The sequence below is a fragment of the Phaseolus vulgaris genome, chromosome 2, assembly GCF_000499845.2.
Source record: "Phaseolus vulgaris cultivar G19833 chromosome 2, P. vulgaris v2.0, whole genome shotgun sequence".
Taxonomy (NCBI): Eukaryota; Viridiplantae; Streptophyta; class Magnoliopsida; order Fabales; family Fabaceae; genus Phaseolus; species Phaseolus vulgaris.
In genome coordinates this window covers 15,008,375-15,020,494 of record NC_023758.2, presented here as the reverse complement: position 1 = coordinate 15,020,494, position 12,120 = coordinate 15,008,375, and the positions used below count along the sequence as shown (strand labels likewise).

The following is a 12,120-nucleotide window of genomic DNA, read 5'->3' as shown; positions in this document are numbered from 1 at the left end:
TAGTTTATAAAACCGGTAACAGAAAAAATGTATAACTGAAATCGCAGAATATTCGTGTAAAACAAAAGGCAAACTGACGAAAAAACCAACAAGTGTGGACCGACATTACGAGAAGTATACCGCTAAAATGGTGAAAACGCAGCACGCGTTGGCCAATCCAATAAGAAGCGTGATGACGTGTCACCATCCAATAACAATCAGCCACGTGGCAAATCCACGTAGCATAGCTTGGCACACACTTCACACTTCTAAGCTCCTTCTTTCGCCATTCCGTCCTTGTTATTATTATTATTTCATTATTTGATCCTTTCTTCACTCACGGTTGCTTCTCCCAACGGCGTTTCCTTCATTCAATACTAAATAATAAAAAAGAAACCGAACCGTGCGGATCTCATGGAGGCCCACGGCGGAGGGCTCCGTCGAATCTTGGTCCTCGCCTTCTGCGTCGCCGGAATCTGGTCGGCCTACATCTACCAAGGCGTTCTGCAGGAAAACGTGTAAGAATCCGAATCCGCTCCGAAATTCTCGCAAGGAACACGTGTTCGAAATGCCGTTACTCGTTGCTATGTTTTTTTAAATTGTTTTGGATTTTGTTTCAGGTCGACGAAGCGATTCGGTCCGAACGGTGAAAGGTTCGAGCACCTTGCGTTTCTGAATTTGGCGCAGAATGTGGTGTGTTTAATCTGGTCGTTTATAAGTAAGATTCTATTGCCAATTACCAATTACTGTGTAAATATATTTGATTTGAGTTTGTGTTTCATACGTTGTTACTCTAAAACTAATTGGAAATTACGTGTGTATTACTTTTATTTCAATAACATTTTTGTGTGTAGTGATAACGATATGGTCTAGTGGAAATTCTGGTGGTGCTCCATGGTGGAGTTATTGGAGCGCTGGAATTACCAACACCATTGGTCCTGCAATGGGAATTGAAGCTTTGAAGTATATTAGTTACCCTGCTCAGGTGTGATTTCTTCAACACCTTTTTTTTTACCTCCTTTTTTTATTTAATTGCATTTTATTAATCTGATATGGAAGTTATGATTTTAACCGAAAGTGTTGTTAATTTGGAGTAATGCCAGTGGTTAGACTAGACATGAGCTTTTTTTAGGGGGGAGGAGGATTTATATTTTGAATTAAAAGTTAAGAGTAGTAAATCGATTTTGGTATTATGTACGAAATCCATTCTTCTTTCTTGAAAAATCGATGAAATGTCAAAAACTATTCTACAGGATTAAAATAAAAGGATAGTATGGTAACACACACAAGCTATCCTTATCTAAGTTGAAACAAGTTTTTTTATATATATGCTGCATTGTGCAGCATTTGTGGTGGACTTATTTTTCAGTCATTCAGTGTTTTCGGCATGAGGCTGTAGGATATTTTTAATCGGGGATGTTAACTTTGCTACTTGCAGGTGCTGGCGAAGTCTTCCAAAATGATTCCAGGTCAGTATATGGGTTCATAACTTGCACTTTAATTAAAGAAATGGGAAATTAGCTGATTTTTTTTATTTCTTCTGCATATTCCCTGAATTTATGATTGAATTATATCACTATATTGTGTGTCTATGTTTTTGTATACTTATGGTTTACGGGGAACTAGGGATAGCTTGTACATGAATTTCACTTTATTGTCAAAAGGAAGTGAATCTTTTTGCATTTTACCCATACCATGGATACACTTGTGGTTATGTTTTTTTTTAGACTTTTTACCTCTTGTACTTGTGCATTTGACTTGAGAATCCATCGTGATTTGTATCTTAAACTTTTACTTATCATGCACCCACCCATTCTTTCCGATTTGCTTATGGATCAATAGTTAAATTTCATTATTTTTTACCTTCATTTGAACATGCTAAATAGAGGAGCTTCTGGCAGGGACTGACATATAAAACATTTGGAAGAAATAATGATAGAAAAATCTTATAATAATCTTTTCGTTGTTTTTTTTAAATTTAAATTTATCCTCAGATTATGCAAAGGTACTCTTAAATGTCTAACAAAAGATTCACTTCACCTTAATGCAGTTATGCTGATGGGTACTCTGGTATATGGGATAAGATACTCTTTTCCGGAATACGTTTGTACATTCCTTGTTGCCGGAGGGGTATCAACATTTGCTCTTCTAAAGGTTAGGAACTTCTCAGAATAACAGAGCTCGCTCCTCTTATCAAGGAAAGTTTTTTAGTGTATGAACCCCAGCTTAGCATTATTTGTTTATGCTAATTACAGACGAGCTCAAAGACAATCAGCAAGCTGGCACATCCAAATGCTCCCCTTGGCTATGGGTTGTGTTTCCTGAACCTTGCTTTTGATGGATTTACCAATGCTACTCAGGATTCATTAAAAGCAAGGTAATAATAGAGAAGTTTCTCTCTTTTTGTTTTGGCATATAGCAATTCTGTCTGTCTTGTTGACTACCAAATTTAGCATGCACTTCCTTGATTTCCTCTTTACTATTTTCACACCCCCTTCTTCCTCACTCCCGTTGTATCCTCCTTTTTCTTTTCTTTTAATGAGAACATTTTTCTAAATGTAGCAGTTCTTGAAATTGTTTCTCTAATTGGTGAACGTGTTGTCTTTTTTAATCCTGCTATGAAGTATGAAATGCAGTTATATTTATTATCCCAGTTAAACACATTTTTAGAGTTAAGTTCAATGGTAATGGCTGATTATATGAACCAAAATGGATTGGCTTAGAATTTGAGGCTTATGTATTTTAACCTACACTGAAATAGTGGTCCTCCATAGGATTTTCCCTGGTGAATAATTTAATAGTCCAGTAAACAAAACTAAATATAAATTTTATGTTCCTCTTTCCCATGTAATGTTGGTTGTAGGTAAAAAACTACATTGAACTTCGTTGCTTTCACATGTCAAATAGTTGGACTTCTCTTCGAAGTTGACTTCTGAAATCTCAACGCTGTTGGGCTTTACTAGTGGCAAATGATAGTTGATAACATCTTAAATACAGATTCATTCATGTTAATTCTATTATTTATAACTATTGGTTTGGCTTACCAGGTATCCAAAAACAAGTGCCTGGGGTATTATGCTTGGCATGAATTTATGGGGAACCATATATAATTTGATTTACATGTTCGGATGGCCCCATGCCAGTGGATTTGAGGCAGTTCGATTCTGCAGACAGTATCCAGAGGCAGCATGGGATATTTTTCTCTATTGTTGCTGCGGTGCTGTAGGCCAAAATTTCATCTTCTTGACTATAAGCCGGTTTGGCTCTTTGGCAAACACTACCATCACTACCACCCGCAAATTTGTTAGCATTGTGGTATCTTCCGTATTGAGTGGGAATCCCCTGTCAACGAAGCAATGGGGGTGTGTTTTTATGGTGTTCTCAGGATTGTCTTATCAGATCTATCTCAAGTGGGAGAAGTTGCAGAGATTGCAGAAGAAAAGAAAAGCCATGTGAAGCCTTCAGCAATTTTGAAGTCAGAACGTTAAATACTATCCTAGTTAATTTGCCCCTTACTAAAATCTTCAAGGTTCAATGAACCGGGTTTAGGTTTATGCAAAAAAATATTTGTAATTTTAATTAAATAGATACTTTCTGAGAAGTACAAAGTTTAGACCCCATTTTGTCATTCCTTTTGCCTTTTTTTAGTTGCCTGTATTTTACTGAAGAGCTAGATTTAGTTTTATAGCGTAATACTAAGGTAAAGTTTTATACTCTCTGTAAACGTGATTTTAAGAATATGTCATCTCGTTTGTTTAGAGATTATAACAGTATTGTATGAGCGCCAAAATTAGATTTAAATAGTAGTGGGGTTAGAAATAAAACTAGCTTTACAAAATTGTTTGTACTAGTTTATTTTTCTTCCATAATTTTTCGGTTCAAGTTTGTTTACCTTATTTCTTTTAAATAAAACTTATAATCAAAGTGCAAACACTTAAGGCTGACAAACTTGAGTGCGGAATATTGTATGGGAGAATTTGGCTGAAGGTGTTTTTAAAGAAGAAAACCAAATTAACTAATTAAAACGTTTTAATGTCATTTTATTGAACCAGCAGACAGTAATTGTTAGTATTTGCATTAAGAACAGCCAAAAAAGAAGAAATTTGCGGGTTAAAACTTAAAAAATGAGTGGTTGGATCTCTACAGACAAACTCACTTTAGAACAGGTGGGGTACATGTCCATTATATAGAGTTGAGCTTTATAAACTAATTTTAAAATCAGAATAGATCAACGTTACTATTTTGGCCACAATAATAATTTCACTGTGTAATGCCACAAAATAAATGAACGCATAAATAGAATTTTTTCTTACAAAATTCAGTTGAGCCTTTGACCAGCTAATATGTTTAGGCAAGATGAACTCGTTAAGTGAGTGGATATTGGTAGGTCAAATGAGTCAAAGAGTGCCTTCCCTCGAGAAAGTTAACAGTATGTGCTTTATTTTGTAAGGAGTTCCCTCCCTCTTTTTACCAATCTCTAGTCTTTGTCATTATTATTACTTTGTAAGGTCTTCCTCCAACACCATGAACTAATGATCCTAAATATGAATTAGTTCCCCCCAGAGTTGCTCTTCCGCAAAGCACAGTCCATACTCAATGGCAAAACAACCATGTGAGCTGAAAGAAAAGAGCGAGAGAAATGTTTGCATGCCTCTCCGTCAGTCCAGGGTCTCAGGTATGCTGGGCAGTGTTTGTAAGCACATAACTTAAGCATTCTTTATATTTATGAAGTTATGACTTTTTGAAACGAAATAGCTCACGTTGCAAAAAGCTGTGTTTTGCAGTAGTGAGGGTCAAACTTGCAATGAATTGGTTGCCATTTTGCTAACAACAGTTCTGAGAGGTTATTTGGCATTGTTTTCCTTTTCATTTCTCTTCTTGAAAATGGGGGTGGGGAAGTCAATGTGAAACTTTACTTTCATAATTTTCTTTGAGACTTAGTGTGTTCGTACCTGTTACTTTTCCTACTGAGAACTCCTGGCTTTACTTTTCCTTAGTTTTAAGAATTGTCTACACATGGTTGTTTTAAATCCGGGTTAGACATAACAGAAACAGTATTGCACACCAAGCCAAAATGCATTTCCACTCCAATTATAATTATGTTTCAGTACATCAGAACCGAAAAGGAATAAAAAATGTTTATTCTATGATCTATGCACACCGAAAACAACAAAAGAGGAATCCAATTTGCCACTGGTTAATCTTTTGCTCTCTTTTTTTCTTCTTTCTCTTCTATCTATGTCTCTGTTCATTATATGTAGTAGGATGGCGAATTGCCGGAGTATACATACACTCAGGATTACTTGTATCACACAGCAAACTCTGTACAAAAAGGGAAAACCAAGATCACAAGCTGGATTGGAGAAAAAACAAACCCAGAATGATATCAAAACAAACCAAAGAATGACACACTAAGAAGTAAGCACACTATTTTTTCGGTGCAAGTATCAAGAAAGGTAAGGTAACCCTCTGGGGGTAGGGGGAAGAAAAGGACACTGTTAGATGTGTTGATGATCCTCAGAATGTAGCATAACATTCTGGAGGAGTGTACGGCTTTCAAAATTTTAGGCAGAACAAAATTGCAATCTTTCTCAAACCAGGCAGAGAAGAACTAACAGGCCCGATTGCCATGGGTAGGGAGAAAGGATTCAGTAAAGGGAAAGGACTTGAGAATGTTTTGTATTTCAGATGAGTTAGAGTTTCAGATTAGGAGGACTCTTTTGCAGAGAGGCGGTTGTGATGGGTTGACACTTGGTTTGAGCGATGGAGATTCCATTCCAAGTGTTTTCATAAGGAAGTTCCTTTCCTGAAAAAAGGGTAAAAAATAATGTCAAAAGAAAGAAAGAACATGGTTACTGCTATGCTAAACATTAAAAAAATGATTATGCATAAACAATTTTAACTATCAGTTCACAACTCCATAGTCAAGCAAGAACAGACAAAGCAGCAACTTAGATAATGTATTGTTGCAGCAAGAATATTAGATGTCTGATTTGTATTCTACATACATAGATGGTGTTAATAACTTACAGCTTACACTCTAAATCCTGTCACAAAATTTTCCCTGTTAGGTAAGAGGTTTCTTGCTTCAATAGTTTTCAGCAGAAAGATACTATATTTGTAAGCTTCACCTATATATGATAATGTGTATGTTTGTTTTGTCAGTATTATATTAGTATATTTTCTTAGTGACGAAATATAGTGTATTTAAGTGTTCAAGAGATGAAAACTTTTTTTGACTAAAATATCTTCTCATGGAAACAAATACAGCTTCCACCTTTTGTTAGTAGTTATTTGAGTTGGGAGAAGCAGGACTAAAGATCTGGCTATATATATTGCATAATATATACTATATAAATATGTGCTAATTAAAGGAGAAAATATGATGCCTCAAAGTAAAAGATATTATAGTTTTGAAGCATGTGTTATAAAATATAATGGACCTTCCTCGAACAAGAATTTTAAGCTAAAAAGTCTTTAAAAAAAATTAAGAGACCTGTATAATGATTTATCCTTTATCCTCCTATGACTAGCCCCACCATTAATAATACCGAAGTATTCAACAATAAATGGTATTCTGAAAGTCCTCCTGCTGATAAAAGTTGATTTCTTAGAAGTTAAGAACTACTATAACTATTGAGGGTACAACTTGTATGTTACATTGGTTTAGTATGTCCCCTATTTGTCATTATTACAAGTATAAATGCTTATTAATCAGACTGTTGTCTATTACTCATAAATTTTTGGCTGACTCATAACTTACACTTTCTGAAAATTGAGGGCTAGGAATTCCAGCAGTTAAGGATCTAAACAGAGGTGTAACTTGAAGAGGTGAACTGAACTCCTCCGAACATGACAAGGCAGAAACAATGCCATCATTGTTTATCTGTTCCTCACAAGATGGGAATAAATCTGCTATAGAAAAATATATATCTAATTAGTGATTCTGGTTCATTGAAATGTTAGCAAATAAAAACAACTCTTCCTGAGGAAATTATAAAAAAAAATAACTTCTTGGTAAAAATATTTCCCGTTTAGGAATAACTAACAATTTAGATTAGGGAAATAAGTGGCTGCACTCTAATCAACATAGTGGTTATGGGACTTGATTATCTTACCTTGATCTAGAGTTGCTCTAGAAAGAACCCCTTGGTCACATCCCCTATCTTCTTCTGGATCTCCCATTTGTATATTCAGTTCAGTTCCAATATCCTGATGTAGTGAGTGTTCCAAATTCTCACAAGCTGAAAGAGGCAGTAGAGTTGATCCTGTACTATATTCAGAACTGCCTGGAGAGTCTTCATATAGTTCCATTTGCCTATAATAGATTCAGAAAATATTAGATATTCCCAAAGTTCCCATCATATATTACACAGCTCTCTTGAAATCATACTTTCAATGAACATGAAGTACCTCCAGCATGGCTGGACTTCCTCACTACTGCTCTTCAAGTCCTCCAACAAATCTTTAAGATCTACAAGTTGTAAATCTGGAATTTTGTATCTGGGGATGTCTGATTCTTTGGTTCTGTTAAGAAACTCTTGAAGAACCTGCCATAAATACTTGCTGATCTCAGCTGGTGATGGGTTTGTCACAATCAAGCTGAGCTTCTTATATTTGAAAGTTAATCATGAATAAAGACTTTTCAATGTCACCACTAACTTTTACGATTTAGAGCTTCTATTCCCACACTTAAAGTAACTATTATGTTAAGGGACACGGTAGAGATACACAAATCACTGCTGGGCCTCAATCTAAAAGCTTTGCAATTTATAAATATTTCAAAGGCAGAAATTTTGCATTAGTGTAGAAATTATACATATCATATAATGCCTAATTCTGTGTGATTAGCAAATAATAAATTACCAGGGAGCTGAAGAAGTAAGCATTGTAAAAATCAGCTGGTACAGAAATACATACAAACATTATCACACTTAAAAATAAATGAATAATATCCAGCTGAAGTACGAATCTGCTTTAGGTTTTTTCAAAGCCAGCATCAAATATGTTAAATGACTTCTATGATTTTCACGTTGATAGGCTTGACATTGTAAAAATTGATTTAATTTTGTTGATGTTAAACTTCTTATAATTTCTAATTTGGTCTTTGCATTTGAAGAAATCAACTGGAGTTTATTTTAAAGAAGCCCATAAAATGTTCAAAAGCAGAAGTTCTGAAACTTTCAAGTCTTACCTTCCATGCATTTTCAAGACTTTGATCCACGTTCTCTGCATCAACTTTTAGAGCTAGTGAGCTTAATAACTCTGCTTGTTGCATCAACGCATTTATCTTTGGGTCATCCTTTTTAAGGAATGTTCCTTGAATCTTGTTTTGGGCTACAAAAACATGATAAACCAAGAGTCACGTTAGATTTATACAATGGACAGTGTTATTTCAGGCTTACTATATTAATTAGAGGTGTTTGGTTATGTACTATTTTCATAATCAGTTTATTATGCATTTGCTTATAATTTAAAAATGTCACCTTGTTATCATTTAGTTTCCTTTTTGTTGGTTTCAGTTTCACCATTTCCTTCACAAAAACTTGAAAACAGGAAACAAAATACAAACAATGTGATATTTTTATATTACAAGCAAAAAGGTATTAAGTGAAAATATAAATGAAAATAGAAACCAAACCAAACCTAACGGTGCATTTGTTCATAAAAATGTTTTATGTTTTCATTTTCAGTTTTCATTTATAATTACAAAAATGCCACATTGTTTTCACTATTTATCGGTTTTCAAATATTTGAATAAGATAGTGACAACATAGGAAATGAGGTGAAAACAAAGTGTCATTGTTCTAATTAATAATAAAAGCAGAAAATACTTCTGCAAACTAAAGACTCCTTAATCTTGTCCTATTCTCTTATTTTTAGTTCCACAACTGCAAGAATGAAGTTCTACACAATTCCCCTCCCCCTCCCCCTCCCCCTCCCCAATTTAAAGGCATTACCATAATCACTAAACTTCAAATTGCAGACATGATCCTGGTCTGGCAAGTTGACATTGCCAGAGTTTTGAGCTAAAACTGCAAATGGTGCTCTTGACTGTTGATTTATTGGAATCCCATTTTGTTTATGTGCTCTGTCTCCAAAGTTGATCTTTTCTTCAGCATCAGGGATATGTGACCTCCTATATTGCAGTAGGATGACATGTTAATATTCTCCTTAATAGAATTTGTATACTTTGATCTCTTAGTTCACCATACCTCATCTTCTTAATAGCTGCTGCAGATTCTGATGCAACATCTGTATCACACCTGTGCTGGAGAAAAGTCCTTTTGTTATTAGAATTGATGTATGAAGTGTTGTTCTCTTTTGCTAAGGCTTCATATTTTGCTCTCTTTTTGCACAGTGTGGAGAAACGGTTTTTCACAGCATTATCCGTTCTGCACCCAAAGCATTGAAGCATAGCAATAAGATACTGTTGTAAGAAAAAAATTGATTTTGTATTTCCATAAAGAGAAGAATGAAATTCTGATTACCTGCCTGAAACCACCTTTGCTATTTCTGTCCACCTGTTCCCAAATATTTTTTGAGCCTACATAGACAGTATTCAGAAATTACCTCACAGATTACATGTGGTCATAAATCATACAATTTTAAGTGCAACACAGTTGGTGTCATCTACAGAACTATACAAGCAGAAAAACTTGGTTACTTTCGGTTGTTTGTAATGTGATCGTGGTAGGGTAGAGTTTCAATAAAAATAAATGACTGCCAACTGCCATGATAACAGCACTTGCAATCCTTAAGTATATCAATGGATTGAGGTCCACCATACACAATGGAAAGACAGAAAATAAACAGTACAAGATGAAGTTCAAAATTTCCAAGTACTTTGTAAGATCACTATTATAAAACAAACTTGTTAAACTCGAATGACAACTGCTGTGGTATAGAAGAGTGGCTAAGGAACACAAGAAGCACCCATTTACCTCACATAAAAGCATGTCTTCCTCTGGTGACCATCCTCCTTTCTTGAAGTCAGAATTCAAATAAGTGTACCATCTGGCAAAGCATCATTCACTTAAGCATCAGATTGAGGATCAAAATTGAGCAGGAGGCTTGAAGGTCTCCATGAGCCAAAGGATTAAAGCAGAGGACCGAATAAAATATGATGAATGAATCATCATCAAAATTCAAAAACCATACCTTCTTCTGCACTGTCTTGTCGTTTTATCCTTGAATTTAGAAGCAATGATTGCCCAACTGCATATGGTCATGATAATTAAAATCCCTTAGTGTCACATATCCATGAAAAAAATGTAAAAAACACCAATAGTATGACTATTGAATAACTCAAGGGAAGAATAACCAAAGGGCTATTATGGATTAAAGTTTGAATACTTTTCAGTTCCATGGATGCCAATCTGCTCCCTGAGTATATCATCCTCCTGCAACTCACATAACACTCATTAGACACCACTCCACAGAAGAAATTCAGAAATGAATAAGTGAAAGGAATATATAAGCAAAAAACAGGGGGAAAATAATTTTATAGTAAGAGAAGAAGGACCTCTTGAGTCCACGTCACAATGTGACGCTCCTTCTTCTTAGATTCTTCATTGACCAGCTGCTTCTGCTTCTGCTGCTTCTTCATATCTTCCTGCATGATCTTGTCTCCGTGTTTATGTTTATGTTTATTCTATTGGTGTGGCTCTCTTCCTTGGACGCTCCCTCTTTTTACCGAAGCCAAGTTGCATGCTAAAGCCAACGCTCCCCCTTTATAACGCTCCCTCTTTTCTGTAAATTTTATTGAAAAAGGAAAGCGAAATTAAAACAAATAAACAAAAAGGGGAAAGAAAGAAAGAAACCCTTCCTCTCTTCTCTATCATTCACCTTTTACACGCTCACCTCACACACACTGTTGTGTTTCAAAACGGCAACCGTAACAAGCATATATTCCCCTCTCAAAAGCCACCTTAACCAAAAGCTATTCAAGTGAAAGAGAAATGCATATGTATGGCTACAAGGTACTCACTGGCCTCGGATCCTAACTTTTCAGACCCTTTGATCTCACTCTCACTCTATCTTATTATCCCCTATAACCAAGCACAACACGACCAAACGCTCAAATTAGGGAGCCAAAACCACATGAAAGGAGAAAGACAAAAAGTGGGCAATGAAGAATACATATCAGCCTCTGTAAAGGGTACATAGGGTGGCATCAAAATCGTATTTTTCGAAACCCAAGAGAAGGAGCATGTGTATGTATTTTGATTTTGATGATATAATGTAATTACAGGTGCGTATAAAAGAGATAGCCCGGAAAGTGTATTTGGTTAGATCTAAAAAATTTGACAAACTTTAACAATACCGAAAATGAGAAAAAAAAAAGTGATGTTTTCAAAGTGCTCAAGTAGACAACAAAGAAATACCTCGACTATGAATATTACTTTGTCTTAGATTCTCATGTCTGAGTTATACCAAAAAAACTGAGAAGAGAAAACAAGGACGGTGGAGGTTGAATGCAATAAACTTTTAGTTAGAGCAGTGTAGTCATTAGGGTGTACAGTTGTACTAGGAAGTGATGTTTGTTGGGTTTTGTTTCACCACTCCTTTCTCTCTCTAACTTTTCCAAAACGGTCACACACACTTGGAAAAAAATAATTATTGTACAAAATAAAATAAAGGGTATACTACAGAAAAAAAAATATAGATACTTAGGCCAGTGCGCGGGTATGAAGGGAAGTTTGAAAATAACGCTGAATTCCATGAGCTACGTGCAGTGTGCAGTGTGCAGTGTGCAGTATATCATGGCGGCGTAGACTAATAATGTCCACTATGCACTTTGCACCATTAAGAAACTTCAAACACAGATAACAGTGATACCATTGTAAATACTTTTGTAAACCATTTATCTTAGTCTCAATGAACATTTTATGCATAAAAAAAAAGGGTTCATACATATGATGATGATGATACGATACTGCTAAAGTTAGAGAGAACACCAATTGTGATGTAACATCATATACTGATGCAACTATTGTGTGTCATGTGTGTGTTTATATATACAAATGTAATATGATGAGAGATGTATAAGGTTGTTATTTGAATTTTTGTGATTTTTAAGGAGACATGAGAAGGTACGTGAGCTAGAGCTAGCTAAGCACTTTTGCAACGAGAATAAAT

General features: G+C 35.2%; 2 protein-coding genes across 7 annotated transcripts; one reads left to right on the top strand and one right to left on the bottom strand.

Moving 5' to 3' along the window:
• Window positions 1-259: 259 nt before the first annotated feature.
• On the top strand, window positions 260-3,607 carry LOC137810784 (UDP-galactose/UDP-glucose transporter 3). Its single transcript, XM_068612213.1, has 7 exons — window positions 260-497; window positions 600-697; window positions 834-964; window positions 1,418-1,448; window positions 2,030-2,133; window positions 2,235-2,356; window positions 3,027-3,607. The coding sequence occupies exons 1-7, from the start codon at window positions 394-396 to the stop codon at window positions 3,433-3,435; spliced, it is 999 nt and encodes a 332-aa protein (XP_068468314.1). The 5' UTR covers window positions 260-393; the 3' UTR covers window positions 3,436-3,607.
• A 1,429-nt stretch (window positions 3,608-5,036) lies between these two features.
• LOC137810783 (transcription factor MYB124) lies at window positions 5,037-11,565 on the bottom strand. Of its 6 annotated transcripts, none has more exons than XM_068612209.1 (13): window positions 11,367-11,565; window positions 10,505-10,731; window positions 10,336-10,382; window positions 10,141-10,197; window positions 9,924-9,996; window positions 9,471-9,526; window positions 9,195-9,374; window positions 8,940-9,118; window positions 8,174-8,316; window positions 7,393-7,529; window positions 7,098-7,297; window positions 6,743-6,894; window positions 5,037-5,785 (listed from the first exon to the last, which is right to left on the bottom strand). In XM_068612209.1, exons 2-13 carry the CDS (start codon window positions 10,598-10,600, stop codon window positions 5,681-5,683), a joined length of 1,425 nt encoding a protein of 474 aa, XP_068468310.1. In that variant the 5' UTR covers window positions 10,601-10,731; window positions 11,367-11,565; the 3' UTR covers window positions 5,037-5,680. The 6 variants fall into 6 exon arrangements, with proteins under 6 accessions (XP_068468310.1, XP_068468313.1, XP_068468311.1 ...); XM_068612212.1 differs by having other exon boundaries at window positions 6,743-6,891; window positions 11,367-11,507; XM_068612210.1 differs by having other exon boundaries at window positions 6,743-6,891; window positions 10,828-11,501.
• Window positions 11,566-12,120: the final 555 nt, after the last annotated feature.